The 18,451-nt window shown below is 40.1% G+C and overlaps 1 protein-coding gene across 1 annotated transcript in view; it reads left to right on the top strand.

Moving 5' to 3' along the window:
* The window catches only part of VXN (vexin), a 29,348-nt gene that overhangs the window by 2,909 nt on the left and 7,988 nt on the right, over positions 1–18,451 (top strand). Inside the window, exons 2-5 of the mRNA XM_077492813.1 lie at positions 7,913–7,968; positions 12,357–12,501; positions 13,709–13,773; positions 17,296–17,387. Of these exons, the coding sequence (XP_077348939.1) occupies positions 7,913–7,968; positions 12,357–12,501; positions 13,709–13,773; positions 17,296–17,387 (358 nt within the window). The remainder of the gene's footprint in view (positions 1–7,912; positions 7,969–12,356; positions 12,502–13,708; positions 13,774–17,295; positions 17,388–18,451) is intronic.

Consider the following 18,451-nt stretch of genomic DNA (forward strand, 5'->3'; position numbering starts at 1 on the left):
GAATCCTGGAGGGAGTGACTTGCCCTCTGCTCCTTTTGCCGGGTCCATAGGATAAATGAATAGGTTGTCAAATGTCTGACTATCTTTTATTAGTTTAGGTATCCTGAAATCAAACATTCTATGTTTAGCTGACTGAAATCTTCTGATTCTTGTTGGATATCATTTAGAAAGGCCATATTCAAAACTGGAAGTACCACTTTCTAATTGAAACGGTGATACCTTTGGCAGGGATTCTGGCGAGGGACGAAGGACAACCTTGTTCGGCAGGCAAAAAGCAAAAAGGCTCCTTAGATGAATAAGCTTGGGACTGAAGTTCTTCAACCCAAATTAATAGCCATAAGGAATTCCATGTGAGTTACCTGATAGGACAGGTTTCCATACCAACGACAAAGATTATGTCCCAGAAAGGGAATAGAGGCTTCAGTGGAGGTTCAGCTTTGATTGCAGTTCATAATAAGTCTTTTACTAACAGCTGGTTGGCCCACTAAGATCATGCAAGTATTGACAAGGCTAAAACATGTACCTTGAGGCTCCTATCAGATGCAAGGGGCAGAAAACCTTTACCTTCATGAAAGGAAAAAAAATCACCAAACAGAGTAGTATGTCCTATTCATTGAGTGAGGTATTCACACCTGCCAGTGATAAACTTGAAGCTAGGAGTTTTTCCTCTTCAACAACCATGCAGGCCCAATATGCATGGGTTGAGGTGTTTCAAGTGTTTCTGTAGAAGGAGCATTCACCTGCAATGTAAGTGGCATAGGGGAACCAACATCATCTGGATCCACAACAGTTACCATGGACTTTTCAGCCCATAGGGCAGAATAAAAATTGCCCTCACGCTGGATTTTCAACAGAACTCTCAAGATAAATTCTGTATCTGCTTGATTAACCTTAATACTTTGGAAAACCTGTTCTGATGGCTAGATTTGTTATCAGGTTTCTCCCATTCTTCTTCTATTAGCTTTTTGATTTCATCATCAAAGGAAATGATGGGTCTTCGTTTTCAAGACTGGATAATACTTCCACACTTCTTCTAAGGAGTTCTGAACTGGGTGACCTCAGTAATTTTGGTCAATAAGTTAACATGAAATGTATGTGGTGATGATTCTTCCAATTCTTCCACAGAAGATAGGTCTTGGTCTTCCTAGTGGGATAGCCCAGACTGAGATTATTGCAACTCTGTAGGCCTGCTCCTCTTTGCAGAATGAGATGCTTGCACAAACATCTGCATGCTTTCAAAGTCTTGATTTATCTAAGATTTTACATTCTGTTCATTTTGCTTCTTTGTCTCTTGTAGCTTCTTTAAAACATCTTGCAGATATCATTTTTGTAGACAAAGCCATAGCTCATATGTCCAACAAACTTAAGTTCCTAGACAATTAGAGACTGGGCTATTGGAGGGTGAAGGAGTGCAGGATTGGTACTGCTTTGGGCTCTAACAAAGCTCATAACTCTATGTGCTCTGATGATGCAAGATGTCCACTTGATCACATGGGTAATGCGTAATGGGATTTCTTACTTTGTAGATATATAGAAGTATAGCAAACCTCAAATACTGTGCGAAAGGATTACTATAGAGCTCTCAACATGAAGGTGTTAAATATACAAAATAAATAAACACCATGTATCTATATCAATAAAGATAAATCAAATGTGAAAGTTTGTATCAGATGAAAACTGTAAAGTGGATATACACAATACCAGAAGTCCATTATGCCAAAAGCGTTCCAATATGGTGCATCAATGTCTTGTAAAATCTTCCAAGTGTGGGAAAAAAATGCTTTTCTTTCACAATATCAGCATGTGGTGCTTAAAGAGGAACTTCAGCCTTTCTGCTCCCCCCATTTTCTTTTTCGCTGCATACATTTTATTGTCTTCTGCAGAGTAAGGATACTCGCCTAGCCAGTGGATCCGACATTGAGCTGCTGGGATCCTCCTCTCTGCAGCCACTGCATGTGTCAGGGACTGCCATGTTGACTGGGACAGCTGCTGGCTTCTCCAGGTGCTGCTAGGCCCGCCCCTTCCTCCTTACTGAATGGGACTGCATGTCATGCATCCTAGGAAGCACCACAGGAACCGCACCATTTGCCTATGCCAACTACGGAAGTTGGGGGTAGGCCAAGTCTTTCAAGCAAGGAAAAAATGCATGCAAACAAACAAAAAACGTACCCGTTATAGGCACTGTGAAAGACTGGCGGGATGAAGAGGAGGAAAGTGCTGCAGGAGAATGAAGATCCGCTTTAACCACTTTCAGACCGGACCATTTTGCTGGTAAATGACCAGAGGTCTTTTTACAATTTGGCACTGCGCTGCTTTAACTGGTAATTGCGCGGTCATGCAATGTTGTACCCAAACAAAATTTGCGTCCTTTTCTTCCCACAAATAGAGCTTTCTTTTGATGGTATTTGATTGCCTCTGCGATTTTTATTTTTTGCGATATAAATGGAAAAAGACCGCAAATTTTGAAAAAAAATGATATTTTCTACTTTTTGTTATTAGAAAAATCCAATAAATTCAATTTTAGTCATACATTTAGGCCAAAATGTATTCAGCCACATGTCTTTGGTAAAAAAAAAGTCAATAACTGTATATTTATTGGTTTGCGCAAAAGTTGTCACATCTACAAACTAAGGTACGTTTTCTGGAATTTACGCAGCTTTTAGTTTACGACTGCCTATCTCAGTTCTTGAGGTGCTAAAATGGCAGGGCAGTACAAAACCCCCCCAAATGACCCCATTTTGGAAAGTAGACCCCCTAAGGAAATTGATAAGTGGCATGTTGAGCCCATCAAATATTTTATTTTTTTGCCTCAAGCGATTGAATAATGAAAAAAAAAAAATTTTTTTTTTTTTTTTACACAAAGTTGTCACTAAATGATATATTGCTCACACATGCTATGGGCATATGTGAAATGACACCCCAAAATAAATTCTGCTGCTTCTCCTGAGTACGGGGATACCACACGTGTGGGATTTTTTGGGAGCCTAGCCGCGTACGGGGCCCCGAAAGCCAAGAACCGCCTTCAGGTTTTCTAAGGGCGTAAATATTTGACTTCACTCCTCACTACCTATTACAGTTTTGAAGGCCATAAAATGCCAAGATGGCACAAAACCCCCACAAATGACCCCATTTTAGAAAGTAGACACCCCAAGCTATTTGCTGAGAGGCATTTTGAGTCCATGGAATATTTTATATTTTGCCACAAGTTGCGGGAAAATTACAAACTTAAATTTTTTTTTATTTTTTTTTCACAAAGTTGTCACTAAATGATATATTGCTCACACATGCTATGGGCATATGTGAAATGACACCCCAAAATAAATTCTGCTGCTTCTCCTGAGTACGGGGATACCACATATGTGGGAATTTTTGGGAGCCTAGCCACGTACGGGGCCCCGAAAACCAAGAACCGCCTTCAGGTTTTCTAAGGGCGTAAATATTTGACTTCACTCCTCACTACCTATTACAGTTTTGAAGGCCATAAAATGCCAAGATGGCACAAAACCCCCACAAATGACCCCATTTTAGAAAGTAGACACCCCAAGCTATTTGCTGAGAGGCATGTTGAGTCCATGGAATATTTTATATTTTGCCACAAGTTGCGGGAAAATTACAAATTTTTTTATTTTTTATTTTTTTCACAAAGTTGTCACTAAATGATATATTGCTCACGCATGCCATGGGCATATGTGAAATGACACCCCAAAATAAATTCTGCTGCTTCTCCTGAGTACGGGGATACCACATATGTGGGACTTTTTGGGAGCCTAGCCGCGTACGGGGCCCCGAAAACCAAGCACCGCCTTCAGGCTTTCTAAGGGCGTTACAGTTTTTAAGGCCATAAAATGCCAAGATGGCACAAACCCCCCCCAAATGACCCCATTTTGGAAAGTAGACACCCCTAAATTTAGGGGTACACTAGTGAGACTAGGTAATAAATGGCGGGTGCCCTGAAACTATAAAAAAAATAACTAACCAGCCAGCGTCACCTGTAACAGTTATATGGTGATCACTGGTGAAAGGGTTAACTAGGGGGCAATCAGGGGGCTTTATGCGGTAGTATATGGGGGTCCCTGGCGCTATAAAAAGCTGCGGCGAACCTAAATACCTACCTGCCTAACTAGCGTCACCTGTGACACTAATACAGCGATCAGAAAAACGATCGCTTATTAGGCTGGGTTCACACTGGAGCGATGTGGGAACGCCACGAATGCGCGGCGGGTTCCCGCATCACATGCCTCCCGGCGGCAGTTCACACTGCCCTATGCGAACTGCTGGGAGTGTCAGTGAAATGTTAATGACACCCCCAGATCAGTTCGCATATCGCAGTGCGATCTGCAAACTCGGATCGCATGGTGTGAACACCCATGCGATCCGATTCTGCTGCGGACCAAAAAAAGGGTCCCGTGCGAGTTTGCGGCGGGTGCGACACGAATTCAGCCATACTATCTGTATGGCTGAACTCGAATCGCACAGAGATCGGATGTGATTTGCACTGCAGTGCGGTGCGAATCACATCCGTTCTCATAAACCGCTGCAATGTGAACCCAGCCTTAGTGACACTGGCGACGGGGGGTGATCACGGGGTTAAACCTTTATTGGGGGGGTTAGGGGGGTACCTTAGAACTAAAGGGGGCTAACCCTAACTGCCCTAACAGTTATTACAGTCACAAATGACACCCGCCGGGTGATCAGGGGGTTAAACCTTTATTAGGTAATAAATGGCGGGTGCCCTGAAACTATAAAAAAATAACTAACCAACCAGCGTCACCTGTAACAGTTATATGGTGATCACTGGTGAAAGGGTTAACTAGGGGGCAATCAGGGGGCTTTATGCGGTAGTATATAGGGGTCCCTGGCGCTATAAAAAGTTGCGGCGAACCTAAATACCTACCTGCCTAACTAGCGTCACCTGTGACACTAATACAGCGATCAGAAAAATGATCGCTTATTAGGCTGGGTTCACACTGGAGCGATGCGGGAACGCCACGAATCCGCGGCGGGTTCCCGCATCGCATGCCTCCCGGCGGCAGTTCACACTGCCCTATGCGAACTGCTGGGAGTGTCAGTGAAATGTTAATGACACCCCCAGATCAGTTCGCATATCGCAGTGCGATCTGCAAACTCGGATCGCATGGTGTGAACACCCATGCGATCCGATTCTGCTGCGGACCAAAAAAAGGGTCCCGTGCGAGTTTGCGGCGGGTGCGGCGGGTGCGACACGAATTCAGCCATACTATCTGTATGGCTGAACTCGAATCGCACAGAGATCGGATGTGATTTGCACTGCAGTGCGGTGCGAATCACATCCGTTCTCAAACCGCTGCAATGTGAACCCAGCCTTAGTGACACTGGCGACGGGGGGTGATCACGGGGTTAAACCTTTATTGGGGGGGTTAGGGGGGTACCTTAGAACTAAAGGGGGCTAACCCTAACTGCCCTAACAGTTATTACAGTCACAAATGACACCAATGCAAAAAAAATAAAAAATAAAATAAAAAGCAATTGGTGTCACTGTGACTGGGGGGGCAGGGGTAATTGGGGGGGTGATCGGGGGGTAAAGGGGGGGTGTGAGTGTGCCTGGCATGTTCTACTGTATGTGTGGTGTGTTGGTGCAACTCACCGAACCTCTCTCCTCGGTGCCGGAACGAAAAATACTGACACGGAGGAGAGAATACATCACTTCCTCTCCTGTGTTTACATTACAGGAGAGGAAGTGATGTCACGGAGGATTTTCATTCGTCGAGAGCGATCGCGAGGGGGTGGCCATGAATGAATGGCTGTCCCCTCATCCCGGATCGCTCTCGAAGGAATGCCGACCGCCGCAGGCACCGGGGGGGGGCCCGATCGGGCCCCCCACCCGCGGGCAGGCAGGGACTTATATATACGCCCATATGCCTGCCCGTGCCATTCTGCCGACGTATATCGTCGTGCGGCGGTCGGCAAGTGGTTAATGTAATCAAGTCCTTCTTACTCACCCGGCTGCAGCACAAGCTAATAGGAAACTTGCACAGGGTGTTATCATAATAGCAAAGGCTTTATTAAATTAAAATTGCCCTTAAAAACATAGTAGAAAAATGACTTTAGACTTAAGCAGCTGTGTGAACACTTGATAATGGTGGAACTCCCTCACAAAGCAATGTGAGCAGCTGGCTTCTGTAAAGTCTCACTGCTCTGAAATCCCAGCATCTCACACATTTCTCTCCACACTAGCAGACACTGTCTGGCTCTGCCACCAATGCGTTTCGTCAAGGACAATATTCTCAATATACTTTCTCTTTTCTTTCTCTATCTGATTTTATCCCCGAAGCAAAGTTGTAGAAGCAGTAAGTCACCATACCTCTACTGCTGCTTCAGTGAAAAGCAAAAAAAACCCAGAACAGAATTGATATTTATTGCACAGGAATAAGGAATAGGGGAGCAGAAGGAAGGTGCAGAATGCATTGGCAGCAAGAGGCTAATGCTCTTTAAATTGAACAGCTGTGCAATTCCAGTGGCTTTTGGGACTGCCAACCACCACCACCCAGGCAACTACAGAAGTAACATTAAAGTGCTGAAACCAGTCTCAGGCCACATAGAAAAACAGACCTACCTTGTTGGTCACATCATAACTGAGGGATGTGCAGACGCTCATACACCCCTGCTTCTTTAACACTGAAACCAGAGCCTAGAAACATGAAAAAAAAAGGTAAAATAAAGAAAAAAAAGGAGAACTTGCCCAACGGCAACAAATGGGCAATTCATGTCACCGATAATCTTGGTAGTTAGGGTACCCCAATCAGACAGTTTTTACCAATAAAAATGGGAGTCTTCAACCATGGAGAGGGTCATCTAGGGTGGTTTACAGTAGGGAATGCTTCTAGCCATTATCCTAGAGCGAGGACAGAAGAAGAATGCTTCGCTGGTGGTGTATTTTCACTAGTAAGGTTGATCCAAAGGGGTTAAGAGGACAACATTGACCCATTGAGTATGCTGCCATGTGGAGTGCAGGGAAAATTGACTAGTTAATTCCTTAGCACAGTCTTCCTCCCTGCTTGCACCTCCTAGCCCTCTCCTCAAGGCGTGTATAATTATTCTCTATGCTGGCGTAACTTGTTTGTACCTCCCATCACTTCCCATATAAACTTCTGAGTGACAGTTCTGAATCTTCTGGGGCTGCTGACATCTCATCTAAGATGTCAGCACACAGAAGCGGTCTCATAGCTTTTGAATGTCTACATAAGGGGGATTAAACGTTAAATAACATACATAAAAAATGTTATATGCACATATAATCTCATGAAAAAATTTCTTGACAAAAATAATCTGGTGACAGGGTCTTTTTAAGGCGATAAAGTCTTTAATAGTCTAAAATTAAAAAGTAAAAGTTTTATATGTGAACTATGATGTCATTGCCTGCAATGCAGATGCCTTGAAAATAGGAACATGACTCAAACAGGAAAAGGGAGCCAAAGTTTCCTAAACATGTATTAAGAAATGAAATAACTGTGGCTGGCATCATGCTCCTGTTTGTATAAAGGCCTCTTAGCCCTCAGACAGTAGCCTTGACATAGAAATATAAACTAATAACAATGGATATACACACACACTATCATTAAAACACATTTATTGTGTAACTGTGTGTGTAGATATATAATCATTATGAATAAAACACAGTTATTTCGTACAAGGTAGTGATAATTGGGTGGCTGGAAATTAATAGGGATTGCTCAATGAAAGTGATGTGGTTCATAATTAAAATCTGGCCTGCTGGCATCTGCACACTATGTGTTTAGTGTACACAAAAAATATTATGCAAATCGTATTACATGGTTGAGTTCTTACATGCTACAATTAGTTATACTAATTGCACATGATTTTTTTAAACAGGATAGGTCAAATTTTAATATGATTTCTGTTTATTCCTTTGCAGCATATATCCGACCAAGAAGAAGAGCAGTGGGCGGTCAGAAGGTCACATTTAATAGTGTAAGAACTTGTGAATTTATTGATATATAATTTATGAGATAAAGTTGTAAATACCTGTGTTTGGAGCAATATTCAAGGCGCCTATCGTCACTGATACCAGGGAATATTGGTTGATATTAGTTAAAAGTGTCTGATCAGTTGAATTAATGATATTATTGATAGAAATTATATTATTGATAGATTTTTTTTATTATTATTATTATTTTTATAAAGGATTTATATAGCACCAACAGTATGTGCAGCACTTTACAACATGAGGCAGCCAGTACGGTTACAATAGAATTCAATACAGGAGGAATCAGAGGACCTGCTCATTAGAGCTCACAATCTAGGAATGTACATTATATGGAACTATCCATAGCTTTATTACTGCAGTATCATTGTTTTTAAATAATCTTTTTTCTGAGCTTACCCTAAGCCATGTCCAGTTGGGCTGGATTCACACTAATGCATTTTTAGTGCTTTTTGCATTTTGCAGATTTGCACTACAGTCCATTTTCCATGGTTTCCTATGGAACATGTTCTGTAATGCAAATCTGCAAAAAGCACTAAAAATGCATAAGTGTGAATCCAGCCTTGTGATCCCCCCACCCCTTAGGCTTGGTACACACCTATGCAGTTTGCTTTTGGTCATTAATGCACTGCAGTGCAATTTGTTGTTGGGCAAATTAAGACTGGGCGTCATAGTGGTGTAGTGGGTAGCACTCTCACCTAGCAGTAAAAAGGGTCGCTGGTTCGAATTCCAACAATGACACTGCCTGGAGTCTGCATTTTATCCCTGTGTCTGTGTGGGTTTCCTCCAGGTACTCCGGCTTCCTCCCACACTCCAAAGACATGCTGGTAGGTTAATTGGCTTCTGTTCAAAATTGGCCCTAGTCTATGAATGTGAGTTGGGGGCCTTGGATTGTGGGCTCCTTGAGGATAGGGGCCGATGCGAGTGTGCAATGTATGTGTGGAGCGCTGCATAAATTGATGGCACTATATGGATACCTTAAACAAATAATAATATAATAAATTAGTATCTTAATGAGACACAATGTACAGGGATATGTTCTATGTAAGATGCAAATTGCAGGGAAATCGTAATAGAATTGTGGCAAAAATACACTACATGCCTTTCTGCAGCTTCTCCATTGAAGTCTATTGAACCAGAAAAGCAAAAACACTTTGCATTGAAAAAAGTCCCTGACTTCCATAAATGCAGTGGTTGAAAAAAGCATAGATGTGAACATGCCCCATAGGAAACCATGTTAAATTAACTATGGTGCGTTTCTGCAAAAACGCATAGGTGTGAACTGAGCCTTATGCCGCGTACACACGACCGGACTTTTTGACGGACTAGGTCCAACGGTCTTCCCGACAGACTTTCGGCGGAGTTTCCACTGACTTTTCCCGAACAAATGGACTTGGCCACACACAAGCACACCAAAGTCCAATGGATTTGAACGTGATGACGTACGACCGGACTAGAATAAGGAGGCTCATAGCCAGTACCCAATAGCTGCCCTAGCGTCGGTTTTCGTCCATCGGACTAGCATACAGACGAACGTATTTTTCGACCGGACTCGAGTCCTTCAGAAAGATTTTAAACATGTTTTATTTCTAGGTCCGTCGGACTTTTGGGAAAAAAAAGTTAGCTGGAGCCCATACACGATCATAATATCCGACAGATTCATTCTGTCGGACCTAGTCGGTCAAAAAGTCCGGTCGTGTGTACGCTGCATTAGGCTTCATGCACACTGGACTCTTCTAAGCCCTTGAACACGCGATCGGACATTCCGGCGGAAAATGGCAGATCAGACCGTGTTGTCGGATAATCCGACCGTGTGTGGGCTACATCAGACTGTTTCCGTCGGAATATCCGACCGACAAAGTTTTAGAGCTGGGCTATAAAATTTTCCGACAACATGATCCGATCGGACCTGGTCCGATCATTTGTAGAGAATTCCGATCGGACAAAGTGCCACGCATGCTCAGGTCAAATTCCTAGACCAAAGCTATTGGCTACTAGCCTGAACGTAGTCCCGTCTGAACGAAATAACGTCATCACGTTACGAACTATCGAATTTTCCGACAACTTTGTCCGACTGTGTGTATGCAACACCAGTTTCGGACAAAATCCATCGGACAAAATCTGACGGATTTTGTTGTCGGAATGTCTGACCGTGTGTACAAGGGCTTAAAGTATTTCTCCTGGCAGGAGAAAAGCATCTGCAAAAACACTCTTAAGCTCCATTTTTCAAACGTGTTTAGGCACATCAAATGCTTGGGCATTTATTCATTTCATCTGGCCATTGAAATGAAAAGACGCTCAATCGCTAAAAGCAACTAGCATTATTGCATCTTTAGATGTGTTGTTTCTTTTACCAAATTGGCCTCTGTTGAGCACACAAATGAAAGGTTTTTTTCTTCTTTTAAACCCCCCTGCTTCTAAACTCCTGTAAATGCCTGTAGTGTGCACAGACACACAGGTTAGAGTTTAGAGGCAGAGAAAAAAAAAGCTCAAACGTCTGTAAAGTCGATTTTTTGAGCTCGAGTGCGCATGAGGCCTTAGGGGGGTTCTAAAGCTAAAACACTTTTTACCTTAATTCATTCCCTGCATTAAGGTAAAAAATGTTTTATATGTAGCACCATTGTCCTAAACAGAGCTGCTAGTAAATTTAGTTGTGCTAGGTTGCATCTAGCCTGGCTACTTTGTAGTTTTTGATCAAATACTTTTCTCCTAAACTTAAGTTTAGCGGTGAGTTTAAGATATATAAGAGTATAAGATCTAAATTGGCCTTTAGAAACACTTTACAGTAGTTGTAAACAAACAACTTCCAAGACACATATTAGCAATGTTCATAATTTGTAGAAACCATATTATAATTTGTTTTATGGTTTTATAGTTCGGTCACGCGACCCCACCGTAAACCTACATGTCCTCTTCCAGATAGTGGAGAGCATAATTACATAACGCAGACAGGAAAGTACATTCACCGTCCCCGTCCCTACACAATGTGTAACAGAGAGCTATGCCTTCATGCTACAAGGTAGGGGCATGACAGCTGAACAGGCTACAGAAGATATAGGCATGCCGAGATTATGCACAGCATCCTGCAAGACACAAACTGGCCACACAAACATGGATCTGCTTCTGTGCTTTGTGTGCTCAGTTTAGTGCAATATAGACAGGAGGCTGGTGGAATCAACTTGATGTTTCTGGTGGATGGAGTCCACGAACATACTGAAGACTACTGTTTGTAACATACACGTTAAAACAGACACGCACAGATATCTTGGAAAAATGGAACATATAAGCACAAACAAATGACACAGGGAGTTATCAGTTCAGAAGATTTCTGACATGATCAACAGGTATTTTTTTCACTGATCAAACAGATTTAACAAAACATTTTTAATGTTGTAGAGAGCAATAAGAGAAGTAAATTATTATGATTTACATGCACTTCAACACAAATATGGTGAGGGCTTTTTTTCAGAAGGAACATGGGGGAACACAGTGCTGGCACCTCCAGCACTGAATGTATGTAATGGCAAGGAGTGCTGGGGTGTATTGGAGGGTCTAATAATGTTGGCTGCTGGGGGAACTATTGTTGCTGAGGGGTCAATTGTTGCAAGAAGAGATCTACTGTTGAGGAAGGGAGTCTATTGTTGCTTGATCCTTGAGAGTCTATTGATACTGGCTTTTGGGAGATCTGTTGTTGCTGCTGGGGTGGTAGTTTGTTGTGAAATTCCATTGTTGCTGGGGGTCTATTGTTTCTGGGAGAATCTATTGTTGCTGTGGGGGGGGGGGGGGGGGGCATCTACTGCTGCTGTCTGTTGGGGGTCTATTTTACTACTTTTCTTGTTGTTAACAAATTCCATAAAAATGACTTAGCACCACAAAGTGATACTTTGCACTGTATTCTCTAAAAGAGGCGCTACTAGGAGGTGGGTAGGGATTGTTACCAAGGAACGATACTCAGAGGTGGGTAGGGGGCGGAGACAAGGAGTGACACAGAAGGGGGGAGTTCCTGCACCTATTCTCTGAGCGAATAAGCCCTGAACATATACATTTTCTCAGCGATATGCACTCATTTAGAAAAGACAACTTCTGTCTTAGACCTAGTGGTAATTCTGCTTTTCTTATGCCCTGTACACATGGTCGGACATTCCGACAACAAAATCCGTTGCATTTTTTCCAATGGATTTTGTCCTAAACTGGTGTTGCATACACACGGTTGGACAAAGTTGTCGGAAAATCTGATCGTTTGGAATGTGATGATGTTCGTTCGTTACAACGGGACTACGTTGAGGCTATCTCGGAATATCCGACCACGCGTACAAGGCATTACTGTAGAATAGTTATCATATGCATATTTAGCTGTTTTTTTTTTATCATACAGGTGACTAGTCCTGGAGCCACAAATCATTGGACACAAAAATATCTGCCACAGCCGCCTGATCTATTTCAAGTCCTGCGCAGTAGAGATGAAGTGTGGAAACTTCCTCCACCACAACCATGCCGCCCTCGCCGACGTAACAGACAAAGTAAGGCTGCATATATTCGTACATAAACTATGACTTTTGAGTATTCATTGAATTGCAGGTATATTCCAGAATCACAATGATTTTTTTCTTGATTAAATTGAAGAAGATGTGAGATTATTATTATTAATATTACAGCATTTATAAAGTGGTAACAGTTTGTGTAGTGATTTAAAAAATGGAGGGAGACATATACAATTTAATACAAGAGGACCCTGCTGGCTAGAGTTTACAATCTAAAAGCCACTCCTGTTTAAAAGGTGAAAGTCCTGGAACTGTCATCCTTGCAAAACTAAGAACTGTCAATGATTACTATGGACAATTGGCAAGCCTGTACACAGTAGATCACAGCTATTTGGCTGCCAGAACAAACATTTAGACCAGGACTCTCCAAACTTTCTACACAGAGGGCCAGTTTACAGTCTTTCAGACTTCAGAGGGGCTGGATTGTGGCCAGTGGGAATATACTTTTTTCCGGCAACAGTAAACAGTGCCCCATCTTTGATATTAGGCAGAGGAATAATGCCCCATCTTTGGTATTAGGGGGAGGAATAGTGCCCCATTGTTGGTGTCAGTGGGAGAAATAGTGACCAGTGAGAATATTATATTTTCTCCGGCATCTGTAAACAGGACCCCATCTTTAGCATTGGGGGGGGGACTAGTGCCCTATTGTTGGTATTAGGGGGAAGACTAGGGCCCCATATTTGGTATTAGGTGGGAAGAATAGTATCCCATCTTTGGTATTAGAGGGAGGAATAGTGCCCCATTGTTGGTGTCAGTGGGAGGAATTGAGTCTCATATCACTGGGATGAATAGTCCCCCAAGGGCCGGAGAAAGACAAGCAAAGAGCCGTATCTGGCCCCCTGCCCCTCCCGGGCCGCAGTTTGGAGACCTCTGATTTAGAGTATGAATTCTCTAGGTCTTAGGAAGACCCCATGATATGTACTGTATGTAAAAGCTTTATTTTGTAAACAAATATTACATATAGATTGTATGTAACCCTGTAACAGAACACAACAGAAGCTGTTTGCCTTCAGACCCTCTCTCTCCAATTGAAACTTCATAGGGCATCATCGGAACAGAAAAGGCTTGGGGAGGGGATGGTGTGTTAGTCCCTTCTTGGGCTCTTTAAATTATATATCATATAATCAAAGCACTATACATTCCCTTTAAAATAACACAAACACCTGTTCTGCTTTGTACTTTACAGTAGGCACTGAAGACATGAAAACCCCAAAGTTTGCCACAAATCATCAGAATGTGCAACACCAAAATGTAAGTACATGTCAAGTATAAATTGATTTATAGTGCAAAAGTACTCTCAGGATTTAGGTGTAGTACAGACAGTACAGTGATGATATATCATTAGTGGAAATTAAATAAAGCAATGCTATGTTCTGTTAAAGTATACTCTTCACACCCAACTGGATAGTACAATGGGTCCTGCCCTGTGCCACAATTAACCCCATCACTTATGTCACAATCTAGGAAAAGGTTTTAGAAAAATCTCAATTGGAGATACACTAGGGACAAGTACAAAATGGAAAAGTTGTGATCAGTTGCACACATATCCATAGCATATTGGTGGGCAAGGCTCCTAGGGTTGATGTCAAATATTTAAAGGATGACAGTAAAGCAGTGGGCAGAAAAAAAGAACATAAAAGAATAGTACAGCAAACATTACAGGTGAATACTAAACAATAAAGCACAAATATTTAAAGGTAGATTTCCCCTTTAGGTAGTCGTCGTTATAATGCTTTATTCAATAAAGAGTCCTTGCAATTAAAGAGGAAAGATAATGGCTTTTGGTCACTTTTTTAAACTGCTGTCTTATGTTTTCTTTATCTATATACATTTTTGTTTTACAAAATGTAACACATGATAATAGATTCACAGAGAACTATGGTCTAGCTAAAAAAAAACACAACAACATTTGCCTTATATACCACTTTATATACCACTATATAACTTATATACCACTTTCTCTGACCGAAACTTTCAACTGAACTAAGTCTGTAAAGGGAGTAACTACTAATTTTAGTTTGAGTTATTGAGGTCTATGAACAATAGTATTTACAATTAAATAAAAGCCAAGAAAATGTTTAAAGGAGCTTAAAGCTACGACTGCTGACTCAAAAATAAAATTTTGAATGTTAATACACAATATTTCATATTTACTTGAATATAAGAAAAAAAAGAAAAAGAAAAAAGGCTGTAAAAAAGAACAAAAGGAATACCTATGTCTCTTGCTGTCTATGCCGCAAACACAGTATCCCTGGAGAAGTTTCTTCCACGACAGACACTTTCAGCAGTGTAAATCTTCTCTGTTCTCTGCGATGCTCAGTGATTCCTCCTGATGACCGCCATGTCAATACTATATCCTGTAATGACTTTGAGGGAGGCAGAGGAACCACTAAGAGCTGCTGAGGATAACTTTGATTTTTGTAAGTGACAGAGTTGCTTTAAAGTGACACTAAGCCTTATCTTTATTTTTTTTCACAAAAACAAAACAAAAAAGCCTTTATACTCCAAAAAAATAATCCATACACTTCCATTACTTACTGGCTCTATAATATATTTTTCATGCTGTTGTTCTTACTATGTTTTCCTACCTCCTTGTACTTCCTCCATGAACTTCCAAACCTCACCTTTTTTCCCCTCACTTCCATGTGTTTAGTAAGTTAGTTGCAGTCATGTTCACTGCTATATGGATACTACAAATTTCATATCCCATAATCCATCTCTGGAGCAGTGGCTACGTTCTCACCTACAGTGGTACCATGAAGAACGAACATAACCACCCTACAGGAAGTCAGATCACAGCGGGGAAAAAAAATGTAGATTTGGAGTAGGCTGAGAGTACTAGAAGTTACTTTTTTGAGTTAAGAGTTAAGAATACATACTTGAATATCATTTTTTTTTTATGTATTTAAACCACATTCACATTAATGAAAAAAATAAATAAAAATGATGTACAAAACCAATGTTCATTACCTTTTAAAGTTAATGTTTTGTTTATTAACCCATAACAACCAATACAACGCCATTTCATGCAGATGTGACTTCTGAGTGAATTCTGATCAGTTACTATGGATTACTGCACTTAAGATTGAATGCCCATGCTTAAATAATGCTGATAATTTTACTGTAGCACTACATTTAACTGTTATTACTGGAAACCACTCTGTTAAAGTTGTTATTTTATAAAGTGGAACAGTAGCATCCACCTGCTGTCACTAATGTAGATTTGGAGCAGGCTGAGAGTACTAGAAGGTACTTTTTGAGTTAAGAGTTATATATATATACTTAAATATAATGTTTTAGTTTTTTTTTTATTTAAACCACATTCACATTAATGAAAAAATAAACATAAATGATGTACAAAATCAGTGTTGATTCCCTTTTAAAGTTAATGCTTTGTTTATTAACCTATAACAACCAAATACAATGCCATTTCATGCAGATGTGACTTCAGAGTGAATTCTGATCAGTTACTATGGATTACTGCACTTAAGATTGAATGCCCATGCTTAAATAATGCTGATAATTTTACTGTAGCACTACATTTAACTGTTATTACTGGAAACCACTCTGTTAAAGTTGTTATTTTATAAAGTGGAACAGTAGCATCCACCTGCTGTCACTAATGTAGATTTGGAGCAGGCTGAGAGTACTAGAAGGTACTTTTTGGAGTTAAGAGTTAAGAATACATACTTGAATATAATGTGCTTTTTTATGTATTTAAACCACATTCACATTAATGAATAAAAATAAAAGGAAATGATGTACAAAACCATTGTTCATTCCCTTTTAAAGTTAATGCTTTGTTTATTAACCCATAACAACCAATACAACGCCATATCATGCAGATGTGACTTCAGAGTGCATTCTGATCAGTTACTATGGATTACTGCACTTAAGAATAAATGGCCATTCTAAAATAATGCTGATAATCTTACTGTAGCACTACATTTAACTGTTATTAGTGCAAACCACTCTGCTAAAGTTGTTATTGCATAAAGTGGAACAGTAGCATCCACCTGCTGTCTCTAATGAAGCTGCAAGCCAATATATTTGAATGGATAATTATGCCCCAGCTGCATGTTATGGACTGAAATGACCGTAAATTGTATGTAACTCATAATAGCTATTATTGTCTTCACAGGAGAGACTGTTAAGAGAAATGCAAATCATAAAAAAACAGTAATATCAGTTAAAAAAAAAATCCAGCCAGCTTTATAGAATAATGTTGTTCATTATCACATTATCACAAAAATATAAAGGTTACAATGGAGATAGCATTAAAGTTTTTAAAATTCACAATAAATTATTAATATTATTATTATTTGTTTGTTTTGCCCAAAAGGGGAAAAGTAACCCCCATTTATATTCAAATGACTGGTGCGGACAGAGGAGACTTTGTCATAATGATCGGGCTTCTGTGTGCAGACCTACCAAAGTTCTCTTGGGAATTACTGTGATTTATTATTATGCAAATGCTAACATTTTTTTAAATAGCACTTCTACATATTGAATTGATGTATGAATTCCAAATAAATAAACAAGCAATTAAATAAATTTTTTAGTATATGTGTTTCTAAAATAAATAACCTTTTTAGATAAAAATGCATAAATACTTGTATGATAATATTTTTACTAATAATATTTATGTGAAAATTTGGATCTTGGAATCCTAGAAAAAGGTGTGCAAGTCAGTATGATGAATTAGGTTATTATGGCAATTAAGCTTTCATGTGTTATATGAAATTTCAATTTGTTTTACATTTTCTCATGTAGAAATCTCTTTCCTCGTCACCAATAGCCCAAAGTGCGAACAAACAGATTAGCAGAATTTTGCCAGTCGACGACGTCACTCCTGTCACTGATGGGTAAGTCCCCTCCTCCACTCTGCAGCGTTTATCCAGCAGCTGCCTCTTGTATGACAATAGCTGTAGTGTGCAATTGAAGTGGGTCAGGTCCCTAATGTCCTCTGAACTTAAGAGAATAACAGGTGGCCTGGGTTAGGGGTCAACTATTCAGCATAAAACTCTGGCAACCACCAATGATCTCATTATAAACTTTGCGCAGCTGAATCTAATCCCTAAAATAGATTATATTTTTATTTTAGGTGTACTATAATAACTATATGAAAACATGTGCTTAATCAAATAATTGCAGTTTTTTATAAAATGTCAGGTTTTGTGAGCCTACTCAATATCTCAAATGCAATCATAAGAAAAGAAAATGCACAGATTGGACTAATTGACACTTGTCTTCTCCTTCTGCAGCTGGCTTGGCCATTCTTAGTAATAGCCAGCCTTAAAAGACATGGATGTATGGTATGGGTGCAAAAGCTGCAGGGATGATAGCAGAGACCATAAAAAAGCAAAATATGAATTCAGTTGATTAGAACATTCAATATTAGTAGTATAGTAGTTATCTATTAGCGTTGTAAATTTGAAACAGCTCTTATGTAAGGCAAACATTAGCAGAGTTGGTCTAATATTTACTTTATTTTTCAGATATATACATTGTAAAGCGCTGAACAAACTGTTGTCTCTATATAAATCCTGTATATAAATAACAATAATATTATTATTATTATTATTATTATTATTAATAATAATAATAATAATAATAATAATAATATCCTGTGTAACAGGACCTTTAGTCATAGAGCAAAGGGAAATGTACAAAGGGTAATAACTGCTTAGAAGAGGTCAGAATTAGTTTTACTGGTCAGATATCCCTAAGCTGCAATCTGATTTGATGCTGTGGGTTACTGTATTTTATAATAGGGATCATTGTTTTGGTGGTCTTGGTGACTATGAGGGATTTCCCCTACTTTGGATGGGTTTCCTTTTACTTCCTGTTGTGGCTATGGGACAGGGAATTAAGGAATATCTCCCTGAAAGGACACAGGTGGCAAAAAAAAACTTCACAGGGCTTATAA

The sequence above is a fragment of the Lithobates pipiens genome, unplaced genomic scaffold (assembly GCF_037356315.1).
Source record: "Lithobates pipiens isolate NorthernLeopardFrog02 unplaced genomic scaffold, aLitPip1_a1.2 Scaffold_19, whole genome shotgun sequence".
Classification (NCBI taxonomy): domain Eukaryota; kingdom Metazoa; phylum Chordata; class Amphibia; order Anura; family Ranidae; genus Lithobates; species Lithobates pipiens.